Source organism: Lampris incognitus, chromosome 1 (genome assembly GCF_029633865.1).
Source record: "Lampris incognitus isolate fLamInc1 chromosome 1, fLamInc1.hap2, whole genome shotgun sequence".
NCBI lineage: Eukaryota > Metazoa > Chordata > Actinopteri > Lampriformes > Lampridae > Lampris > Lampris incognitus.
This window is the reverse complement of record NC_079211.1, coordinates 27,958,690-27,984,606: the sequence shown is the minus strand read 5'-3', so window position 1 is coordinate 27,984,606 and position 25,917 is coordinate 27,958,690. Positions and strand designations below refer to the sequence as shown.

The 25,917-nt window shown below is 44.7% G+C and overlaps 1 protein-coding gene across 1 annotated transcript in view; it reads right to left on the bottom strand.

Moving 5' to 3' along the window:
• Positions 1 to 25,917, bottom strand: part of LOC130121862 (testican-1-like) — a 245,385-nt gene that overhangs the window by 114,613 nt on the left and 104,855 nt on the right. The window contains exon 3 of the mRNA XM_056290805.1: positions 20,671 to 20,716. Within this exon, the coding sequence (XP_056146780.1) occupies positions 20,671 to 20,716 (46 nt within the window). The remainder of the gene's footprint in view (positions 1 to 20,670; positions 20,717 to 25,917) is intronic.

The following is a 25,917-nucleotide window of genomic DNA, read 5'->3' as shown; positions in this document are numbered from 1 at the left end:
CTGGAAGCCCGTGGCCTACTGCTCCCGACGGCTGAGTGATGCAGAGACAAGGTACGCACAGATCGAGAAAGAGTGCTTAGCCAGCGTCTGGGCATGTGAAAGGTTCGAGAAGTACTTGTTTGGGCTTGACAATTTCAGACTTGTCACCGATCATAAACCACTAGTGCCCCTCATGAACAGCAAAGACTTGGATAATGTGCCCATTAGGTGCCAGAGACTGTTAATGAGGCTGATGCGTTTCAATGCAGTGGCTGAATACGCACCAGGCAAAACTTTAGCTGTGGCTGATGCACTCTCCAGAGGCCCAGAGCAGTGCTACGGAGATGGTGCTTCTCATGATGATGTTGCAGCGCACATTGATGCCATCGTGTGCCAGGTGCCTGCCACACCTCAAAGGATGCAGGAGATAAAACAGAGCATGGATGGGGATCTGCAGCTCCAGACAGTGTTGGGCTTCATCAGACACGGCTGGCCTGAGTATGTCGATAAAGTGCCGGAGACAGTCAGAGACTTTTATCAGGTGAGAGGGGAGTTATCTGAGGTAGATGGTTTAGTCATCAGAGGCAGTCGTATCGTCATTCCCACAGAGATGAGGGAGGTGATCTTAGACAGAATACACGACGGGCACCAGGGGATAGCTAAGTGCAGAGAGAGAGCTAGCCAGTCAGTGTGGTGGCCCAAAATGACAGAGCACATTACAACAAAGATACAGCAATGTCAATTCTGCAGAGAACACAAGAACACACAGAGAAAAGAGCCTTTAATGTCAAGTGAGCTCCCATCCAGACCATGGCAGAAAGTTGGCATAGACCTGTGTGAGTACAAAAAGCAAAACTACTTGATAGTGTCTGACTATTATTCCAGGTTTTTGGAGATTCTAAATCTACCAACAACTACTAGCAGTCAGGTTGTAGCTAGGCTGAAGGCTACATTTGCACGTTTTGGTATCCCTGAAATTGTAGTTAGTGATAATGGGCCACAGCTAGTTTCAGAAGAGATGAGGAGGTTCAGTGAGGATTATGATTTCATCCATGTGACTTCAAGCCCACACTACCCCCAGAGTAATGGACAGGCAGAGAGGGCTGTTCAGGTAGCCAAAAGCATATTAAGGCAGGAAGACCCTCTCCTCGCCCTGTTGACATACAGAGCTACACCCTCTTCTTCCACTGGAGCCAGTCCAGCGGAATTGCTCATGGGTAGGAGACTCAGAACCACCTTACCCACATTGCAGCATAACCTGAAACCGGCCTGGCCTAAAGAGGAACTGATCAAAACCGCTGACGCCGCAGCCAAATCGAGGCAGGCTTTCTACTACAACCGCAGGAACGGCGTGCGGACACTGCGCCCACTGAACTCGGGTGACGCAGTACTCACCAAACTTGATGGACAGAAAACATGGACAATGCCAGCAGTTGTTCACAGTCAGAGCTCCACTCCCAGATCCTACATAGTGGAGACAGCTCAAGGTGAACATTACAGAAGGAACAGGCGCCACCTGTTGGCCACACCTAAAACACTCACCTTTGTCAGCAGGGATCCTGACCATGTCACTCCAGGGGAGAGTGGAAACACGGATGAGTCCCGAGCAGCAGAAATGCCAACTTCCACACCATATGTTACTCGCTCTGGCAGGGTGAGCAAGCCTGCAATCCGGCTGGATTTGTGAGGCGTATGGACTTGTGTACTGTGGGGGATTTTTTATTTTTTTTGTGAAAAGGGGGGTGATATACAGGTTAGAAAATCATCTTAGAGGGGGAGATGTAATGAATGAAAGGTCACGTGTTTAACTTGACCCACTCACGGATGTACGTGCAGTGCGTGTGACGTATACAGGAAGTGAGAAGCACATGTTATGAAGGTTGTATGTCGGATGAACGCTAGTAAAAGCTACACAGTTAAGAACCTACGAAGTCGGCTCGTTCTTGAATTATTCTTATGTCAGTAAGACAAGGCGTCTACGGACATTACATGCTGCACATAGCATCGCCCTGATTCAGGATCAACCTGTAAATCAGCAGGTAGTCTCGGCGTTATCTCTAAACCCTGTTGGGCTTGATCGTAAATTAGCCTCTGGCACTAAAGGATCAGCGTTAATCTCATTCTACATGATGTAATCCTCTCTCATTGATCCGGGGTCATCTTTGGGGAGGCTGGTGGCAGTCATGAACCCCGGCTAGAACTGACGTGAGTTCAGCAGATGTCTGGCTCAGCACCCATGGGGCAAACTGTCTCAGAAATATTGCTCGTCGGGCTGCAGCGAGATAGATTTATGGTTTAAAGTTGATGCGTTTGTGAGCACATGACGCATTGGCACTGACGGGGGCGTAGCTGTTAGCAGACAAACTTGAATGTGGACTCGCGTGTGCCCAAGAGGGCAGTGACATTTTTACCAAACCAAATGACACGGGAATAGCCAACAAGGATATCGAATAAAAATAAAAACAGGATGAATGTTTGTATATTGTGTCAGCTCCTCCGTTCCTGTCACAGTTTTGGCTTCATGTGTTATCATGCTTACAGATATCACAGGAAGTTGAATCAGGTCATCTGGACAATGTTTTGTCCGATAAACTGATTCAACTTTCGAATAAATGAATGAATAATAAAAAAAAAAAATCAAACACCACCACACAGAACACATGAGTAAAGGTTTCAGGGGGACATGTCTTTCACCTAAAAAAAAGAAAAAAGAAAAATACAAATACAAATACAAATCTTTTTGGCATTTTAATGAGAAATGACTACAGGGGAGGTTGTTAAAAACATTTGAATTACTTTGGGTAATTTGGAGAGGGAAAAAAAGCACAGTTTGACTCTAAGTGAGTTAACACATTAAAGGAGTTGCCATGTCAATTTGCACTCCTACTCCTGTGTGTATGTGAGGCCTAAATTAACTACAGCCCAAATAAATTGCTTTGGAATAAATTTAAATTTAATGCACATTTGTATATTTTTTTACTCTTTTAATAGGAAGTGCTGTGTGTTTTACTACAGCCTCATGTAACCTTACAGATACTACTTCTACTACTACTACTACTACTATTAATAATAATAACAATAATAGGCATCAAGGTAGCGTGGCGGTCTATTCTGTAGCCTACCAACACAGGGATCGCCGGTTCGAATCCCCGTGTTACCTCTGGCTTGGTCGGGCGTTCCTACAGAAAAAATTGGCCATGTCTGCGGGTGGGAAGCCAGATATGGGTATGTGTCCTGGTCGCTGCACGAGCGCCTTCCCTGGTCGGTCAGGGCGCCTGTTCAGTCGGAGGAGGAACTGGGGGGAGGGGGAAATAGCGTGATCCTCCCACGCTCTACGTCCCCCCTAGCGAAACTCCTCACTGTAAGGTGAAAAGAAGCGGCTGGCGACGCCACATGTATCGGGAGGAGGCATGTGATAGACTACAGCCCTCCCCGGATCGGCAGAGGGGGTGGAGCAGCGACCAGGACGGCTCGGAAGAGTGGGCTCAAGTACAATTGGGGAGGGAAAAAAAACAACCCAAAAAAAATAAATAAATAATAATAATAGTAATTATAATCTTTTTGTTGTACCCAGATAATCTGATTCAACTTTCTTTGAATAATTGTAATGATATTCTGGAAAAAGACCACTTGTGTTGGTATCGACAGATATCCATATTCAGGTACCAGAATCGGATCGAAACTGAAAAAAAAAAGTGGAATGACGCCTCTCTACGAGAAAGCATGTCCTGGCCTTTACACATCATCACCCTGCAGAGGGACTGGTTGGACACACACAAGCACACACACACGCACATAGAATTACAGATTCACTGTTAAACACTGATTGTAGAGGAGCTACATCAGTTATGCTGCTGTGGACACTGAATGTAACAGACTTAAAATGATTAAATTTGAAACCATCAAACTAACGGACCATTGCCATGGCAACAACTTAATGTGAGATCACAACAAACAAACAAAACTTGCATTTGCACACACGCAGGCATGCTCTCTCTCTCTCTCTCTCTCTCTCTCTCTCTCTCTCTCTCTCTCTCTCTCTCTCTCTCTCTCTCTCTCTCTCTCTCTCTCTCTCTCTCACACACACACACACACACACACACACACACCAGAGGCCAGGTTTTGTGTCCTCTTTAGCTTCGTTAGAGCCATTTTAGCTGTCAGCAAGTGAAAACTGGTGTGGTTCACCTGACAGAGTATTTTAGTTGTGTAAATAATCTCAAACGTTAACGCAAACTTGAAAAGCATAATTTTCCTCATTCTGTCTCAAGTACATAAGATCAACTTCCAGCACGATGTGTACGTGGAAAATGATGACACCTCCTCTTTAAATGCATCTGTAGACTTTGCAGCCATATATACCTATAACACATCCACATTTAGCCAGAAAGAGACATTAATGTAACTAGATAAACACATGTAACAACCATGGCCCAATACACCGAATAAATCATATGCAGCAGGAGCTGGTGTGTCAGCGGTAATGTTTTTGTCTCTACTAAGGACTTGCTGCTGGGTCAAAGAGGCCAATGGCAGAAACAGCAACCAAGAGGAGAGAATGCGATAATGAGATCCAAACTGTTGAAAGATAAATGGAATATGGATGAAATTACTTAACAAATCAATTATCAGTAAATATTAATCCCAACTGGCACGCACGTGTGTGTGTGTGTGTGTGTGTGTGTGTGTGTAGGGCTGTGGTATATTGCTTGACCCCTAGTCACTGTTATATAGCGGGACAGTGGTCATTAAGAGTAATTTGCTGAACCCAGTCCATCAGATATTATAGAAAGGTCTTGAGGAAAACATGAGCAGAGAGAGACTGAAAATGATGGGGAGGTGGGAAGAAAGAAATGCAGGAGGAGAGAGCCTGATGATGGCATGACATGAGAATAAGTAGAGAGGAATCTGGGGGGAGAAGTAGGAAATATGAAGTGACAGAAAATTCAGAGAAGAAAAAGACTGAGTGCTAAAAAGAGGAGCAGGTGAATGACAGACGGGGTGGTGGTGTAACTTGGACACTGTCGGTGTAGTAAATTGTCTGTCCGTGTGAATACTGAACAGGGCCGCACAGTGCCAGTTATGATATTCATATTAACCAAACAAAGTTAGAGGGGAAACCAATTTAATTCAAACAGCTGCACAAACAGGAGAGAGGGGGAGTGGATTTAGTAAGTCAGAGGGTTGCGGTTGGAAAATTATCCATGTTGCCCCAGCCCCGGCCGTGCCTCCAGTTCTTTCTCTCGTGTTTCCCTTTTCCCTGGTGTCTCCACTTTTCCCCTGGCTTCCTTCCCTGGCACTCTAATGCTCCCTCCTGGTTGGCGGTTCATTCACCTTACCCACCCAGCCTGCAGAACTGCCTTCCATCAAATCATCAAGTCACCAGTATATCGACTCCGGTTTTCCATCCGCTCATCCCCCAGATCGTTTTTTCAACCACTGTGGTCACGTTTTTGGCCGGTCTGCAGTTACATATTCAGAGTTGTTCCTTGTGTTATTTGCATTAACTGTATTTACCATGTCTCCTTCTGCTTTCAGGATCACTACTCTCCGGTTCCCCTGCCCCGCTTGCTTGCTTATCCTCTTCCAGCCACCTCACTTCCTCATCCGTCTGTCCTGCTCAGCTCAGCTTTGCCATCCACCATCACTTCTCTACTTTCTGCCTTGCCTGCCATCCTACATCCCCCTTCATTCACTCATTCATTCATCCATTCATCCATCCATCCATCCATCCATCCATCGATTATCTAAATCGATTATCTCATTGGACGGCAGGCAGGGAGACCCCTGGACAGGCCGCCAGGCCATCACAGGGCCACATGAGAGCTTGTACAACTACATACCATTCATCTCTGCACTTTTTCCTGGTTAGAAGTTCTGAATAAAGAAAAACTAATACTACAGAAAAAAGACAATTTGCACTTGCAGTGATTCACACTTGCAAAGCACCAACTGCGTTCATTTACTGGTCAACACGACCATGCATGGACAGAAAACTAGACTGACAGTTTGTTTGCATGAGCCCTTGAATAACTGAGGGGGGGGGGAAAAAATCAAATCTCAAATTTTTCGACAAATCACCTCTGCCTTCATCAAAACACAATTACTCCCCTTGATTTATTTATTATTACATTCCCCTTTATTCCTACAATAAATCCCTTTTCCATTACTCAGTTCCATTGTCTGTCTACATTTGGGTTTGCCTCTACTGATCATAACACATGTAAGCGGAGGTGTTGTGGTCTAAAATTCTGGCAGGCCCAGATTGTGTCACACAGACCAAGTACTATAAAAAAACATTGGAAAGCAGAGCAGGAAAACAATCCAACACTCATTTATACATACAGTTTGTGTCTGTGTTAACTCCTACATATGCATCTATATCAACAACACATTTCTGACATGCTGACAAGCAATACACCAGCAAGATGGTGCATGTTTTCAGTGGAATTATTCTGGATTTAAGTGAGCATTTAAAATAATGCAAAACCCAATAATGCATGATAAACGTAAACTTGAAATTCTGTCAAGTCATTGGACAGATTCAACAAAAGGAACCTTACACCTTTTGATTGAGTAATTTGATCGGGCTTGCAGAAACCCCTTCAACTTTAATTGGTCTCTGAGGGTGTCTCACTAGATCAAATGGAAATCAGCAGTTGGCACTTGATGCCAACGGAATTCTATCAACTAAAATACCCAACCACTAGCATCTCTCTCTCACACACACACACACACACACACACACACACACACACACACACACACACCATTGGCGGTCACTCGGGGTCGAGTATGACCGTCCTCTGGGTCTCTCTGTGTCTTCAAGTGGGTGTAGAGGCTGATCCTGGAGCCACATATTAGGAGGACGCCTGCGTGTGACAGCTTCTTATGTGGAGTGGCTGATGTGCCTGCAGCCACCACACGGTCCTTGGCAGGGGCTGGCCAGAGTTCAACGGCATGGAGAACCAAGATGATTGGGGACCACCCTGTGTTGCAGCCTACATCCGCCTTGACTGCCGTTGTGACCTGAAGACCTCTTCCACCAGTTCTGCCGTTGAGGTCTTTGTTGGATCACACTTCATCTGAAACCTCCTCCTTGACCTGTCCGCCTTGGGTGACCCTACCGGGAGCCAAGCTCTGGACGGCAAAGCTATTGGGATCATTAGTATACGCAAGCTTCTCCACCACAGCAAGGTGGTGATCCAGCAGGACACACACACACACACGCACGCACGCACACACATACGCACGCACGCACACACATGCGCGCGCGCGCACACACACACACACACACACACACACACACACACACACACACACACACACACACACACACACACACACACACACACACACACACACACACACGGGTTATTACAGTGGTCCTTCAAGAAAGGTTCTGAGATCCAACCATAAAAGTGCGATATGGGGGTGTGTTTCTGTGTCTGTCTTGGATGGGAGAGTAAGTACATGTGCAGGTGCAAACAATTAGTAACCGGTATACCATCTATTACGTCTGCTGCAGTGAGGCTGTGACAGCTACACGACAACCTGACGCGCCCATCGGCAGCAACTGAGGGATTGAGTTTCTAAGCAATACAGAGTGCAGTGTATAATTAGTGGCCCAGTTAAGCATAGTGCAGATTAGTTAGTCACTCATTTTCACAGACTTTATATTCACGTAATTTCTTTGCTGATAACATCCTGCACCATGTGATCCCCGTGTGTGTATGCGCCGCTTTCTACAACAAACCTTTGTTATGACCAGATTTATTAGATTGCATCACATCTGCATCAGCCTGCCCTGAAAATGCCCCTTTTGCATCTTCTGCACCGCAAAGCTCCCAAAATAATTCCAAGGTCTGTTCATTTGATTGTTTCCCTCCTTCTATTTCTCTCCTCATACAAACAACCATGGTCTAATATACACTGCTCAAAAAAATAAAGGGAATACATAAGCAATGCGATGTAGCTCCAAGTCAATCACACTTTTGAGATATCAACCTGTCCAGTTAGGAAGCAACACTGATTTGTGACTCAATTTCACCTGTTGGTAAATTGTCTAATTTCCACCAGGTTTAAATTAGACAATTTGCAAGACAACCCCTATAAAAGGAATGGATTTGCAGGTGGTGGCCACAGACCATTTGCCTGTCCTCATCTTTTCTGGCCGATCTTTGGTTAGTTTTTAATTTTGCTAGTGCCCTCACCACTAGAGGTGGCATGAGGCGGTATCTGCAACCTACAGAAGTTGCTCAGGTAGTGCAGCTCATCCAGGATGGCACATCAATGCGTGCTGTGGCAAGAAGATTTGATGTGTCTCCCAGCACAGTGTCCAGAGCATGGAGGAGGTACCAGGAGACAGGCCAGTACACCAGGAGACGTGGAGGGGGCCGCAGGAGGACAACAACCCCGCAGCAGGACCGCTATCTGGTCCTTTGTGCAAGGAGGAACAGGAGGAGCACTGCTGGAGCCCTACAAAACGACCTTCAACAGGCCACTAATGTGCAGGTTTCTGCTCAAACAGTGAGAAACAGAATGCATGAGGATGGTATGAGGGCCCGACGTCCACAATTGGGGCCTGTGCTCACAGCCCAACACCGTGCAGCCCGATTGACCTTTGCCAGAGAACATCTTGGTTGGCAGATTCGCCATTGGCGCCCTGTGCTCTTCACAGATGAGAGCAGGTTCACACTGAACACATGTGACAGACGTGAGAGAGTCTGGAGACGCTGTGGAGAACGTTCTGCTGCCTGCAACATCCTCCAGCATGACCGGTTTGGCGGTGGGTCAGTGATGGTCTGGGGAGGCATATCCTTGGAGGGCCGCACAGACCTCTACGTGCTAGCCAGAGGTACCATGACTGCCATTAGGTACCAGGATGAGATCCTCAGACCCATTGTCAGACCATATGCTGGTGCAGTGGGCCCTGGGTTCCTGCTCATGCATGACAATGCTCGTCCTCATGTGGCCAGAGTGTATCAGCAGTTCCTGTATGTCGAGGGCATTGATGCTATGGACTGGCCTGCACGTTCCCCAGACCTGAATCCAATCGAGCACCTCTGGGACATCATGTCTCGTACCATCCGCCAACGCGATGTCGCACCACAGACTGTCCAGGAGTTGACCGATGCCCTGATCCAGGTCTGGGAGGAGATCCCTCAGCAGACCATCCGTCGTCTCATCAGGAGCATGCCCAGACGTTGTAGGGAGTGCATACAGGCACGTGGAGGCCACACACACTACTGAGCCTCATTTTGAATCGTCTTGAAGAATTTCCACAGAAGTTGGATCAGCCTATGTTCTCATTTTCCACTTTGATTTTGAGTATGATTCTGAATCCAGACCTTAATGGGCTAATGATTTTGATTTCCATTGATCATTCTTAGGTTATTTTGCTCTAAACACATTCCTCTGTCTAATAAATAAAGATTTTCAGCTGAAATATTTCATTCATCGAGGTCTATATTGTGTTTTTTAGGTGTTCCCTTTATTTTTTTGAGCAGTATACATGTGATGTGTTATTCACAAACACAGATTAAAGACTTTAAATACAATATAGAGATTATTTGTAGAAATACATAATTGAAAAAAAATCACAAAAAAAAGGATAAGCGGTTTGGATGATGGAATGGAATGGAAAAAAAGTCATTCAAGACATGACGGAAATGTGTAAATCATGGTCTCTGCATTTATTTAATGTTTCTCTGTGTTTAATTTTGAACAAAATCTGATCCCATATACCTGGGAGTTGATTTCAATTGAAACACCAGTGATGATCTCTCTGGTTTGGACAGAACAACAACATGTCTCTGGCAGCCCAAAACCCACTTTCCAAGTCTTTTTGGTAATAGATTAGTGCGAAAGCCTAGTTTAGAGAAACAAACTTGTCTTATTCATTTTTTCTTATCTGGTTCAGACAGGTCTGTCTTGTTTATTCCTCGAGTCACGTGGTATTCAATCATGTGCCATAGAGAGCCATGTAGATGTGGGTTTTCACTATATCCCAACCCACAGCATCAGAGTTCACTGATTCACACACGTTCAACCAGACAGGACAGGATTAATCAGTGATATCAGCCTGTGTGATTGGAACACACACACACACACACACACACACACACACACACACACACACACACACACACACACACACACATACACACACACACACACACACAGCCCCAGGGGTGTTTCTAGGATTTGAGGGCATTTGGAGCTTAGGCCGGACCTGCAGGGGGGTCTGGGGGGGGGATCCTCTTCTGGAAAATATTTTTGATAAACAATTTCTATTTTATGCACTCTGGCACCTTATTTATGTACATTCAAAGCACATGTCTTAATAATTAATATACTGAAATGTGTATCTCAAAAGCTGTTGTTTATTTTCCAGATTATGAGCTTCGATGTTAAAAACATTAGTACTTATTAGTATTAGTCTTGAGTAGAAGCAGAATACTTGGAAGAACTGCTATCATTAAACATTTATTGACATGCTACAGTACCAGACAAGATATCTACTGCTGTCTGTCTGTCTTCTTTCTCTTCCATCATCTGTTGCTCTCTCTATTCTCCCTCCATCATCTGCTGGGTTGTCTTACTTTTCTCTCTCGCCATCATCTGCTGCTGTCTCTCTTCTCTTTCTCCATCATTTGCTGTTGTCTCTCCTCTCTCTTCCATCATCTGTTGCTCTCTCTCTATTCTCTCTCTCCATAATCTGCTGCTGTTTGTCTTACTTCTCTCTCTCTCCATCATCTGCTTCTGCTCTCTCTTCTCCTGCTCTGTCATTGCTGATGTCTGTCTTATGTTTCTCTTTCTCCATCATCTGCTGTTGTCGCTCTTCTCTGTCTTCCATCTGTTGCTCTTTCTCTTGACTCTCTCTCCATCATCTGCTCCTGTTTGTCTTACTTCTCTCTCTCCATCATCTGCTTCTGCTCTCTCTTCTCTCTCTCTCTCTCTGTCGCTGCTGCTGTCTGTCTTACTTTTCTCTCTCTCCATCATCTGCTGCTGTCTTTCTCGTCTCTCCATCATCTGCTGTTGTCTTTTGTGCTCTCTCTCTCTCTCTCTCTCTCTCTCTCTCTCTCTCTCTCTCTCTCTCTCTCTCTCTCTCTCTCTCTCTCTCTCTCTCTCTCTCTCTCTCTCTCTCTCTCTCTCTCTCTCTCTCTCTCTCTCTCTCTCTCTCTCTCTCTCTCTCTCTCTCTCTCTCTCTCTCTCTCTCTCTCTCTCTCTCTCTCTCTCCTCATCCTACAGTTGACAGAAATGCAGAAGAGCCTCATCCACCGCCAGCTTCATTTCTGTCCAGTGTGGTCGCAAAAAATGACCTCACAGATGTTTGGAGGAAATTTAATCCAGCAGTTAGGCAGTACAAACGGGTAAAAGCTGCCGAGGGTAGTGTGTGGGCAGCCATGTTGGATAGGATTTACATAAATCAAACATATAACAACAGGTTAATTAAGACCACAATATCACCTGTGGGATTTTCAGATCACCATTTAGTAGTGGCAGAATTTTCCTTATAAATTCAATTTCAACACTGTCTCTACTGGCACTTCGATGTATGGCTAACACATAATAAGGCCTCCTGTCAGTTCTTCTCTGACTTCTGGAGTCATTGCAGGCGGAAGAAGAAAGATTTTGAGAGCTTAGCTCAATGGTGGAAGGTAGGAAAAACACATTCGGGTTTTATGTCAGCAATAGAAAAAAACACACTGTTGGTACAGAGAAAATTTGTTTTGAAGAATTAGAGAGAGAAATTAAGATATCAGAAGACAAAGTGATTATTAGAAATGACGGCAACAGCAGGACCTGGGAGAATAGGAGGAAGGCTTTAGGTAGGTTCTTACATGAGAAAGCAAAAGGTGCTTTAATCAGAACCCGAATCTCCACCATGAAAGAAACAGATGCTCCAACTTCTTTTTTCTTTAAGCTCGAAGGAAAAATTAGAAAAAATAATGTGATGAAGCATCCCAAGCTTCCCAATGGGGCAATAACAACTGATCAATCAGAGATGAGGAAGTTGGCTATAGACTTCTACAGTGGCCTGTTCAGAGTGGAGAACTGTGACTCTGACTGTGTTGGGGGGATACTGGAGGGACTGCCTCAGCTGGGTGGAACACGGGTAGCCTTGCTGGAGTCCCCCATCTCCTTTTGATGAGAGGTCTGCAGTGGTTCAGCAGCTCAGGTGCGGCAAAGCCTCCAGAGTCGATGGACTTCCTTTGGAGTTTTAAAACACTTTCTGGACTCTAATTGGACAAGACTTACATGATGTATTTAAAGACTGTTAGGGTTTTAGGACTTTACCTTTGAGTTGTAGAAGGGCTGTCCTAACACTGTTACCCAAAAACGGAGATCTTGGCTTACTGAAAAACTGGAGACCGGTTTCATTGTTATGTACAGACTATAAGATAATTGCAAAATGTCTTTCAAATAGACTCAACTAGTGTATGGATACGGTTGTACATTATAGCCAGACGTACTGTGTTCCTGACCGTACAATTAAGGATAATCTTTTTTTGATCCAGGACATTATTGATATATCTAAGCTCTAGGAGCTGGACATTGGTCTGCTTTCTATAGATCAAGAGAAGGCTTTTGATAGCAAGCAAGTTTATTTAGTATATAGCACATTTCGTACACAGGGCAATTCAGTGTGCTTTACACAAATAAAAACAGAAAAGGAACAATCATATAAAAATAATTAAAAAAGAGAAAATAAAAACAAATAGGAATAATCATACATATATAAAAATATAATTAACAGTACAAAGTACATAAACTGTACTTTGAAATAGTAATTAAAAAGAGTGATATAATTAAAAGACATGCACTATAAAAAGAAAATACAAAGTACAAAATAGAATAAAAACATAGTTACTTCCCCATTGCGAGTGACTAGAGATCTACTTCCATAATTAAAGTGCAGTAGGAATAAGGTCCAAGTTTTAATGGTCAATCATAGGCACAAGAAAAAAAAAGAAATGTTTTTAACCTAGAATTAAAAATTGCTATATTTGGGGCACATCTAAGATCTTCTGGAAGTTTGTTCCAGTTGCATACAGCATAACAGCTAAATGCTGCTTCACCATGTTTGGTTTGGACTCTGGGCTGAACTAAGTGACCTGAGTCCATGGATCGTAGAGCCCTACCCAGTTTATACTCTTCATACATGTCAGTGATGTACTCTGGGCCTACGCCATTCAGTGATTTGTAGACAAGTAGGAGCACTTTAAAATTGATTCTGCAACTAACTGGAAGCCAGTGTAAATATTTCAGGACTGGAGTAATGTGCTCTGTTCTCTTGGTTCTGGTTAAAACTCTAGCAGCAGCATTCTGAATAAACTGCAGCTGTTTAATGTTTTTTTTTGGGAAGACCAGTTAAGAGATCATTACGGTAATCAATTCTACTGGAAATAAAAGCATGGATGAGATTCTCTTGGTCATTTTGGGATACCAAACCCTTGATTTTGGCTATATTTTTAAGATGACAGAAGGCTGTTTTAGTGATTGCTTTGATATGGCTGGTGAACATGAGATCTGAGTCTATTAAAATGCCAAGATTTTGGACTTGGTCTTTGGTTTTTAGAGCTCGAGACTTGAGTTGTTAATTTATAACAGTTCTCTTTGTTGCCAAACACAATGATATCTATATTTTTCTTATTTAATTAAAGAAAGTTTTGGCTCATCCAATTATTTATCTGCTCCAAACAGTGACACAGTGAGTCTATTGGGCTGAGATCATCAGCTGAGAGAGCCAGATATATCTGATTATCATCTGTGTAACTATGGTAATCCATGTTGTTGCTCTGAAGAATTTGGCCTAAAGGAAACATGTACAGATTAAACATGAGCCATCCGAGAACTGATCCCTGGGGGATCCCACATGTCATAGCCACTCTATCATATTTATAATTGCCAATGGTGACAAAGTAACTCCGGTCTTCCAAATAAGACCCTAACCAATTAAGGACTGCTCCGGAAAGTCCTACCCAATGCTCCAGCCTGTCCAACAGTATTCTGTGATCTACAGTGTCAAATGCCGCACTGAGATCAAGTAAAACCAGAACGGATATTTTACCCGAGTCAGTATTTAGCCGCATATCATTTAACACTTTTATAAGAGCTGTTTCAGTACTGTGGTTAGGTCAGAAACCTGATTGATATTCGTCTAAATTACCATTTGAATTAAAAAAATAGCTGAGTTGATTAGAAACAACTTTCTCGGTGAGCTTAGCTATGAATGGAAGATTTTAAACTGGTCTGTAGTTATTTAACACAAAGGTATCCAGGGTACTCTTTTTTAGGAGTGGCGTAATGGCAGCTATTTTCAGATAGGGTTGATCATTGCTTTTTGTTCAAAACACTTGAAGGTTTTGGGGATACATTTATTCATTGGATCAAGTTGTTGTATTCTGGAGCCGGTGTTCTGTTAAAGGTAGGAGGTGAACTCAGCTGACCTATCGCTGTTCACAGAGGTATAAGAGAGGGTTGTCCCTTATCTGGAATGCTGTACTCCCTGGCCTCTTTTAATTCAGCTCAGGCATGGTCTCTCAGGGCTAACTTTTCAGGGAACATCACCAATACAGTTAACTTATCAGCATACACTGATGATGTCACAGTTTTCATAGCAAGTCAAAATGATCTATAAATTCTCAAGCAGAAATTGACCTTATATGAACAAGCTTCTTCTGTCAATGTCAAGTGGTCAAAATCTCAGGGTTTCTTACTGGGGGAGTGGAAAAATAAAGAGAAGCCAACATTACCAGCTGGGCTGCAGTGTAACACAAAAGGGATGAAATGCTTAGGTGTCTTTCTGGGCAGTGACTGCTTTCTGAGCAAAAACTGGGAAGGTTTAATTGAAAAGATCAGTGCCCGATTGTCTAGATGGACTTGGATCCAGCCTCAGTTGTCCTATAGGGGGAGAGTCTTGATTGTTAACAACTTGATTGCCTCGATGTTCTGGCACCGGTTTACAGTTGTAGAACCTCCAGACACACTCATAAGAGAAGTACAGAAGACGCTGGTGAACTTCTTCTGGGGAGGCATTCACTGGACCAAATCTGCTGTGCTGTTCCTACCAGTGTTAGAAGGAGGCCAGGGCCTAACTGACCTCCACAGTCATATCACAGTTTTTCGCCTTCAAACTGTGCAGCGACTTTTATACCATAACCAACGACTTCGGAGTGAAACAGCATCTGTGTTGCTTCGTAGGGTTATGAACCTGAACTATGGTAAGCAATTGTTCCTTCTGGACCTAGCTGGCATGGAGTTCACTACAATGCCCTTCTATCAGTCTGTCCTCCAAACTTGGGGAACAGTCTTAAGCACCAAAAGAGACAACTCTTAGATCTATGGCAGTGTAGGGGAGGAACCACTGTTCTGTAACCCGCTGACACACTGCAGGAGGCTCAGCTCCGTAAGTGTATGGAGATCCCTCACAAGAGCTGGACTTATTAAGCTAGTGTGTCTCAGATCAGGAGGACAGTGGAAGACGGTTGACACTTTGAGCCAAGAACCTGGTTTTAAATCTCTTTTTTTAATGGAGAGGTTGTTGGAGGAAGTGATCAGTGCACTTCCTGGCTTCTTCCGAGAGGCACTAGGAGCACAATGTGGAGAGAATCAGCCAGTTATGCAGCCTGTCTTTCCATCTTTGTCCATCCGTGCAGCAGTGGAGGAACAGGAGGAAGTGAAGGGGGCCATTCTGTCTTTCACAACACCAGAACTACATAACTTCTCAATTACATCAAAGAAGGCCTTGTATGCGGTCACTGTAAAGGTTCTCAACAGAACATCACTAGCCGGTGTACAAGAGTTGAGGTGCTTGCGTGTGTTGGCACCACGTTCATCTACCAAAGGTAGCTGGAGGTCCCTGTACAAACCCCCCATAGAGAAACGCACTGTGGATCTACAGTGGAGGGTGGTACATGGGGCTGTGGCCACACACAGACATGTGGCACATATTGATCCTAGAGCAGGGAGTCACAGCTCGTTCTGTAATGATGAAGAAACTATAGCATTTATGGCTCAGATGTCCCAGGTTGAGCCCTCTTTTCTCTGTACTGCAGCAGTGGCTCAGCAGTTAAGGAGAGGCTCTTGAAGACAGCCTGTTTGTCTTTGGTCCGAGGTACATGGCAGCACAGTGCAGACGTGTCACCTTGATTAATTTTCTGATAGACCAGGCAAAAATGAGCATCTGGCTTAGCAGAAGAAATAAAATGAAAGGCACAGGTCCACAGATGCTACACTCATGTTCAGGGGTCTAGTGGCTGCTTGGCTGAAAACTGAGTTAATGTTTTTCAAAATAATTTCAAACTTGGATGAATTTGTTTCTGTTTGGGGACATGGAGATATTCTGTGCACTGTAGAAAACCAATCGCTTCTTTTTCATTTCTGAAAAAGGGAAGGTCTGTATCTTTTGTTTTTACTGTGTATGGGGATTGTTGTGTTACACAATGTATATGAGAATCTGTGTTAATATTGTTATCTTAATGTGAAGGAAAAATTGGACCTATAAAGACTTGGTTAAAGGTCAAAGGTCTATTCTCTCTCCATCTGCTGCTGTTTGTCTTACTTCTCTCTCTCTCCATCATCTGCTTCTGTCCTCTCTCTCTCTTCTCTCTCTTTGTGTCATTGCTGCTGTCTGTCTTATTTTTCTCTCTCTCATCATCTGCTGCTGTATCTCTTCTCTCTTGCCATCATCTGCTGCTGTCTCTCTCTTCTCTCTCTCTCCATTACTGCTGCTGTCTGTCTTACTTCTCTCTCTTTCTCTCTCTTCTCTCCATCATCTGCTATTGTCTCTCTTCTCTGTCATTTGCTACTCGCTCTCTCTCTTCTCTTTCTCTCTCCATCACGGCTGCTGTCTTCTCTCTCTCCATCATCTGCTGCTCTCTCTCTCCATCACTGCTGCTGTTTCTTCTTTTCATGTCATCATCTGCTGCTGTATCTCTCTTTTCACTCCATCACTGCTGTCTCTTACTTTTCCCTCCATCATCTGCTGTTGTATCTCTTCTCTCTCCATCATCTTCAGCTGTCTCTCCTCTTTCTCTCTCTATCATCTGCTGCTGTCTGTCTGTCTCTTTGCTACCCTCTGCAAAACCATGAAATCAACTAAAATGAAACTCATAAGATATCCTACCTAATGCATCTTAAAGGCCTACCCTATGTTTTGAACACAATGGTTCCCTTTAAATTCTACCAAGTACTGTATTTTATTGAAATGTTATGAGTTTCATTTGACTACAATACAGCCAACACATTATTAACCTTAATTTTTCAATTAATCTTTACTGTTAAAAGAGCAACATACTTCTAATTGTTGTCAATTTAAAACACCTAATTACATAACATGATGTAACTGTAGTAGTATCAAAACAATACCCCTTAGCATAGTGGTGTAATTTATGGGGGGAGGTTTATTTACTTTAAGTTCATTTAGATTTAAATTAATACAATGGTTAACTTTTATTTGTGTCTATATTAAAATGAACGAGTTGTTACTGTTTTAGCTCATTTTATGGAAATTTGATTTATTTACGAGAAAAACCCTGCTAAAGGACGTTAAATGTTTGCTGTGGGATCAGACGAGTATGGCCCGCTAGCTAAACAACCACACCTACAATCATGATGAAGAGAATTTCTCTTCATCATGACTGTAGATGTCAATTCCGATTCATATAATAAATCAACAGGCAATTTCAACCATTACTGAAAAGTTACTACATAGGCTAAATTCTTTCCCTTCCTTCTCTTTTGGAAAAATCCAAAAAGATTGAGTTGTTTTATTTCTGTAGGCTCTGCCATTTCTCCTCTACTCGTGTCTTCCTGCTGTGAGTCATTGACCAGTGATGTGTGTCATGTCACTCAGCGCTGACTATCAGACCCTCACACACACACATGCGCATGTGCACACAGCCCCGCACACACACACGCACACACACACAAACACTGATCACTGACATGTGTCAAGTCACTCAGCACGGACCATCAGACCACCCCACACACACGCACATGCGCACACACACACCCACACACCCCACACACACAAACACTAATCATTGATGTGTGCCACATCACTCAGCGCTGACAATCCAACCCCCCCCCCTCCACCGACACACACACACACACACACACACACACCATTAGTTTAGAGACGTGTACTTATTTTGACAGGCTGTTATGTTACGGAGACTTGCACATTCACACACGTTACTTTTTTTTGTCGAGCTTCTTGTAGTCTTACATTTAAATCATATTCGGGGCTACACTCAAAACATTTGGGGCTTCAACGCTGACAAAATGACCTGGTGATGCCGGTGCACAGCCCTTCATGGCACATGAACGAACACCACAGCTTTAATAAATTCTGTTAAACCATCTTTAAAATTTGATCTGATGTTGTTTTCTCACCAAACCCGTATTTCTGAGAGGTAGGACATCATACAAGAAGTGGAAACAGGATAGCATTGATCAGCGGTTCTCAATCCGGTCCTCGGGGACTGCCGGTACTGTTGGTTTTCTATTCTGCCAGGTAGTTAAATACATTCTGTTGTCCATCCATCCATTATGCAACTTAGGGTCACGGGATGCTGGAGCCGATCCCTGCAGTCATTGGGTGGCAGGAGGGGAGACACCCTGGACAGGCCGCTAGGCCATCACAGGGTTGACACATTCATACCTAGGGACAATTTAGTATGGCCAATTCACCTGACCTACATGTCTTTGGACTGTGGGAGGAAACCGGAGCACCTGGAGGAACCCCACGCAGACACGGGGTAAACATGAAAACTCCACATAGAGGATGACCTGGGATGACCTCAAGGTTGGACAACCCCGGGACTCGAACCCAGGATATTCTTGGTGTGAGGCGACCGCATTAACCACTGCGCCACCATACCGCCACATTCAGTTGTGCCTGGTGATCGTCCCACACCTGCTTTCAGTGTGGGAAGATGGTGGCGTGAATTCACATTTGCAGCAGCATCACCCAGTACTGGTCTGGGAAGATGGCAGTGCAAATGCATGTTTGCAGCGGCCTCACCCAGTGCTGTCCATGCAGTATCTTTGTCTATGTCTGCGTTTAGGTTTCGTCTTCTTTTGATGGCTGGGGGAGCTGACACTGGATCTGCTGAGAGAGCTTGAGGTCTGCTGCCTCCTGTGGGCCCAGTGACCAAGGCCCTGCCTAGAGCTGCAACCGAGGGCGGTCTGACAGGAAGCAGAAGTGGGGCAGGCTATGCTAACTGCTAGCTCATGCAGACTGGCAGTTCAGATAACGCCGAGGGTAGTCTGGCGGCGGCCTCATCTGGCGTTGACTGTGGTGTTTTTGGTGTCGTCGTGTGGAGTGTGAGGAGGTGTGTCGAGGGTGTCTGGCTGGGAGAGCTAGCGTTGGATCGACTGGGGGAGCCTGGTCTGCCACGTCTGTTGGGCCCTAGGACTACGGTCCCTGCCTGGAGCTACGTCTGAGGAGGAAGCACCGAGGGAAGCCTGACAGGACACAGAAGCGGGGCAGGCTAAGCTAAATGTTAGCCCAAGCAATCTGGCAGTTCCGACAGTCATCCTGGCTGGCATTCGTTCCCTTGGACAGTGATTTTTTTTTTTTTTTAGTCTGGATATATGTGTTAGTTTGGATATGTGTGTTCTTGAAGTTCTTGCAGTTTTTGGATATGTGTTTTTGTCTTTCTGTTGCACTGCTGTGAGCTGGGGGAAATTAAATAAGTGTTCCTGATTCCTGAAAACCCCCCTGATTATATGGCTGGAAAATCTCCCCAAGTGTCTTAAGAACCACCGGCCTAACTAGATGAACTAGAGTGAACTCAGTTCCATCCATTATAAAAACTCCCCCCTCCTTCTGTGGTACAGTCCATCAGAAATAATGGCAAGACTTCAACCTATATGAATTGTTTTGTTAAGTGAGCTCTTTCTAAGCGTCCATTTTTCATCTGCTTAAAACTGTGTGTCAGAGAGTATGTTTGTAAAAGTTTAAGATGTGGTCACACGTTATAGTAGGGCTCTAACAGCATTTGCCCTTGAGTGTGATTTATGAGGTATATTTTTTCATTAGTGCCATATTAATCCCCTTACCCCGGGCACAGCTGTGGGAGGTGACATTTGGCTATGGAATGAAATATACGCGCGCGCCCCACACCCACACCCACACCCACACACACACACACACACACACACACACACACATACTGGCAATTGTTTACTAAACAATTAACATAAATTGCCTTAATCATATTTACCTGTAAGACCGGAGTGTTGCATATATATATTGAGGGGAACTTTGTGCAGAATCTTAAAAGAATCAACAAGCAGAGACAAGCGGGAACACCTCACAAATGAATTCACTGTGAATAAAAGCACACACTCAAGCCCGAGTGCACTAACACCAATGCGACCTGACCAGAGAGCAAATTAATTTGCATAACATCTCCTTAAGGGATCCCACCCTACGTGAAGGTTGGCTACCTTCATTACTCTTACTTGTAGAATAGTTTACCCAAGTAGTAGGTTAAGAGACTTCTCTCATAATGGGAGTCATATGGGTTACACACATATACCTACACATATACCTACACATATACATATACATATAAATAGGGGCAACATGTATCGGGGGTGCTATTTACACACACCCACACACACATATTGTATATCGCACATGCAAAAACATGCATATATAACACATCTTACCATGGTCCATAGACTTAGTTGGAGGCCAGCTCTTGAAGGAGTCATCCTGAGAGAAAACACAACAGTAAAAAGGGTTAAAAAATAATGACAGAAATGATCTTTTCTTAACTTCACTTCCTCTGTCCTTCTCTGTCCTTTTTCTTTTGTTGTTTTTTGCTTATTTAACGACCACGGATGTGTAGACTAGCCCTTGGCTAATGGGTTGGACCCTTATGTCAACTGGTTAATGTAGTTGCCCGTGGTGCGGAAGACCCGGGTTCGCGTCCCGGCTGCGGCGGTTCCTGGCTGCCCCCCGAATTCGCTACATTGGTGTCAGAAGTGGGATGGTGAGACCGTGAGGCCATCGGAAGCGTGTGTGCCCAGAGGCATGAAGGAACTGGTATGCTGAAGCACGGGGATGCGCTTCCCGAAGGAGGGGGGTAGTGTAAACACTCGCTAGCCCTTGGCGAAGGGGTCGGACTCTTTAGTCGACTGGTTAACGTGGTGCGGGAGACCCGGGTTCACGTCTCGGCTGCAGCGGTTCCCGGCTGCCCCTGAATTTGCTACACTTACAACTGTGAATGTCCGTTAGTGATCAAGTTAGATTGACTAAGTGAACAAGTTAAATGATTAGGCCGCTGGGTCAGATGACCAATGACGTCGCTGAACTAACACGATTGGTCAGCCAACCAATGATGTCACCGGTAAACACGGAAGTGGAAGTTTCCCCATGGGCAGTTGCTTTTTCAAAATAAATCGGCGCAGTGGTTCAAGCTCAATCCACATTTATTGCTAACGAATGGAATATATTGCTGTTTGTGGATACCACTGAAACGCTCAAATTGGGATAAGCACCCCGGATAACAATCACTCTGACAAAACACTCAACACAGAGTGAGCCTTAGAAAAACGAGATAACAGATAGAAACAGACAAAAGAGGAAGGGGAGTTAACAGATAATTAGAGTGGTTACAATTACTTTAACAACAAATATTACTGGGACCAGTACAGAAAATTGCACATCCAGATGCAGGAATTCACATAATAGACACTACCACAGACTATCCCTGCAACAATCTGGCCACAATTTCCAAGATTGACTATACACGGTCCAGCTATATACTGGGTTTTGACCTAACCTTGTTGGCCTTTCGCTCAGCATGAACAGTGGGGGAAATAAAAGCAACAGCAGCACTAATACAGAGGTAAGAAGCATAGAAATTTCCAAAACAAGACAGAAAGATGGGCAGAAGGCCAGGGTGAGGACAGGTGGGGGTGGGGGGGTGTATAGAGCTGAAGAATAAAACCAGGACATTAAAAGATTTTCTCAAGGTCAAAACTGACTTTTTTTCTGCAAGGAGGCTGGGAAGCTGGACAGAGCAACGAAGAGAAGGAGGCAGAGAGGGGAATAATAGGGTGTGTTGGGACAAAATGTAAAAGTGGTGAGGAAGGAAATCTGCAGCAACAAGAATATTTAACTAAAAGCTGGCTATAATGGCTGCAATCTGCTTTCCTGTCCCTGTCTGTCCTTAGAATAAGGTATCACGGGGGCGTCCAGGTAGCATAGCGGTCTATTCCGTTGCCTACCAACATGGAGATCCTGGTTCAAATCCCCGCGTTACCGCCGGCTTGGTCGGGTGTCCCTACAGACACAATTGGCCTTGTCTGTGGGTTGGAAACTGGATGTGGGTATGTGTGCTGGTCGCTGCACTGGCGCATCCTATGGTCGTTCAGGGTGCCTGTGCGGGGGGGACTGGGGGGAATGGCTTGATCCTCCCACGTGCTACGTCCCCCTAGCGAAACTCCTCACTGTCAGGTGAAAAGAAGCAGGGCGTCCGGGTAGCGTAGTGGTCTATTCTGTTGCCTACCAATACGGGGATCCGGTTCGAATCCCTGTGTTACCTCCAGCTTAGTCAGGCGTCCATACAGACACAATTGGCTGTGTCTGTGGGTGGGGAGCCGGGTGTGGGTGTGTGTCCTGGTTGCGGCACTAGCGCCTCCTCTGGTCGGCTGGGGCGTCTGTTCGGGGGAACTGGGGGGGAAGAGCATGATCTTCCCACGCGCTACATCCACCTGGCGAAACTCCTCACTGTGAGGTGGAAATAACCCAGCTAACAAAAGAACGACCCCAGGACATCCTCTAAAGCTCCTCTCCGAACATCTGGTAAATGTCATTGTGTAGGGTTGTCATGATATCACAGAGATGTGTAATAGACTTTCCCCTAACGCCCCTGTCATGTCCTGAACGTCCCACAATAACATCCCCAGGACGTCTAGAGGACGTTCCCCTAAGTCCCTGTAATGTCCTCGGGACGTTACAGGGATGTCCTGCGATAATGTTCCTGGGACGTCAAGAGGACTTTTCCCTAACGTCCCTGTAACGTCCTCGGGACGTTCCCTGAACATGACACAATAACGTCCCCAGGACATCAGAGGAACGTCTAGTGGACTTTCCCCTAACGTCCCGCGATAACGTCCCCGTGACATAATGAAAACCCTACGCAACGACATTTATCGGCTCTTTGGAGAGGACCTTTAGAGGACATGCTGGGGACGTTTTTTGTTTGCTGGGAAGCGGCTGGCGACTCCACAAGTATCGGAGGAGGGATATGGTAGTCTCCAGCCCTCCCCAGATCGGCAGAGGTGGTGGAGCAGTGACCAGGACAGCTCGGAAGAGTGGGGTATTTGGCCGGATACAATAGGGGAGAAGGGGGGGGGGTCGGCTGGTGACTCCACATGTATCGGAAGAGGCATGTGGCAGTCTGCACCCCTCCCCGGATCGGCAGAGGGGGTGGAGCAGCGACTGGGATGGCTCAGAAGAATAGGGTAATTGGCCGGATACAATTTGTGAGAAAAAGGGGCAAAGACCCCCCCCCCCCAAAAAAGAATAAGGTGTCACACGAGTCCTCCGATACAAACAGAAGCACAAAACGTATTTTGGTGTATTGAATTTGGGGATAAAATGCCGACATATGTTTAGAGTTTCCTTTACATCGCAGCTGTACAGCTCTAAAATTGAGAGTATTCTTTTTAAATGGAGAGATGTTGAGATAAAAATCAGCCAAATATGTATGAGAGGGGAGAACTTGAACACCTCTTTTAGATCCAGTCAAAATTAGTTTTCAGATGCGGTCCTACTGAAAACCACATAGTTTACCTGGTTCTCTGAGCACATGTTTTTGTTGGTTTCTAAAGGAAAAGCCAATCTAGACCTCACAGAAAAGACAAAATGGAAGATGATAATACTTTTTACCTTTTGTGAGCATCATGAAAACACTGGCAAATAAGGATAGCTAGGAGTTAAGTTGAGATATATCTGATATATATCTAAAGTTTTTCTTCTGTCGTTTTTTTTTTAAACAAGTCTTAGTCGAGATCACATGGGATTGTCTCTCTGGGCAAAACAAAGACTTATTCATTATGTACTGATTTATTATTTTTCCTTATATGTGTGTGTTTAGCCACTAATTATTATAGAATTTCCATTCATCCATTATCCGAACCACTCATCCTGCTCTCAGGGTCGCGGGGATGCTGGAGCCTACCAGCAGTCATTGGGCGGCAGGCGGGGAGACACCCTGGACAGGCCACCAGGCCATCACACAGAGCCCACACATACACATACATACATACACACACACACCTAGGGAAAATTTAGTACGACCGATTCACCTGACCTACATGTCTTTGGACTGTGGGAGGAAACCGGAGCACTCGGAGGAAACCAACACAGAACACGGGGAGAACATACAAACTCCACACAGAGGACGACCCGGGACGACCCACAAAGGTTGGACTACCCCGGGACTCGAACCCTGAACCTTCTTGCTATGAGGTGACCGCGCTAACCACTGCGCCGCTGTGCCGACCTATTATAGAATTTGTTGTATGAAAAATGCGAAACAGCTCAAACATAAAACCAAATAATACCAAATTCAAGAGATTATTTTAAGATTACCTATTAAATAAACAGATTATTCATTGAAGGTAAATCCTCAGAAAAATGGAAAATAATTGCCTAAGTCATTATGTTTTGCACATACCCCCCCCCCCACACACACACACATACTCGCAAATCTATACTTGTGGGCCCCCCTCATTGACTACATTAATTTCCGAGCCCTTAACCCTAACCTTAACCACGCAAACTACATGCCTAACCCTAACAATTACCCTAACCTTAACCTAACCCTAATTCTAACCTTAACCCTAAAACCAAGTCCTAATCCTAAAATAGACCCTTTTACTTGTGTGGCTCCATAAAATGGCCCCACAAGGTAGGTGGTTTCTGGTTTTTCTATACTAATGGGGACATTGGGTCCCCATTAGGATAGAAAAACATGGTACACACACACACACACACACACACACACACACACACACACACACACACACACACACACACACACACACACACACACACACACACACACACACACACACAGTTTTTTACAGAGTAGTCGTGTTATTATCATTGGGAAATAAAACTTTCTTCCCATCTGTAAGCCACATTACACACTTGTACATTCACATACGGATGCATGCACACACATTCTAGAGTCAGCAGGTTGCAACACAATACACCCAAAACATGACGGTGCCTGACTGATGGTGTGTGTGTGAGCAGGGGGTGAGGCTGTGGCTGACTGTCTAATCCAGACCGAATTCACCTGCTGGGCTTGAAAATAAGGTGCCTACATACTTTATTACTGAAGGAGAGAGAGAGAGAGAGTGAGAGAGACTCCAAGTTTTTCACACTTATTCACACGAACATGGATTGATTTAAATACAGTCAGCAAGATTTTGAAATTGATTCTGAGGTGAACGGGGAGCCAGTGAAGGGATGCAAGAATAGGGGTGATGTGATCTGGTTTTTTGGCTCTTGTTGATAAGCGGGTGGCAGCATTTTGAACTAAGTGCAATCAGGAAACAGAAGTCTGAGGAATCTCAAGGTAGAGTTACAGTAGTCCAGCCTGGATGAAATCAGTGTATGGATGACTCTCTCTTGGTCAAAGGGTGATAGGAAATGTCTGATTTTGGACATATTTCGAAGTTGGAAAAAGTTGGACCTTACAACGGAATTTACTTGCTTATCAAATTTTTTAAGTCACTGTCAAATATCACACCCAGATTCTTGGCATGTGGTTTGGAGTACATGGAAAGATGGTCGAAGTTCTGAGCGATAACAGCAGCATGATGTTGGAGAAGAGTAAGATCTCAGTCTTACTTTCATTTTGTTGTAAGAAGTTGTGGGGCATCTAGCTTGTT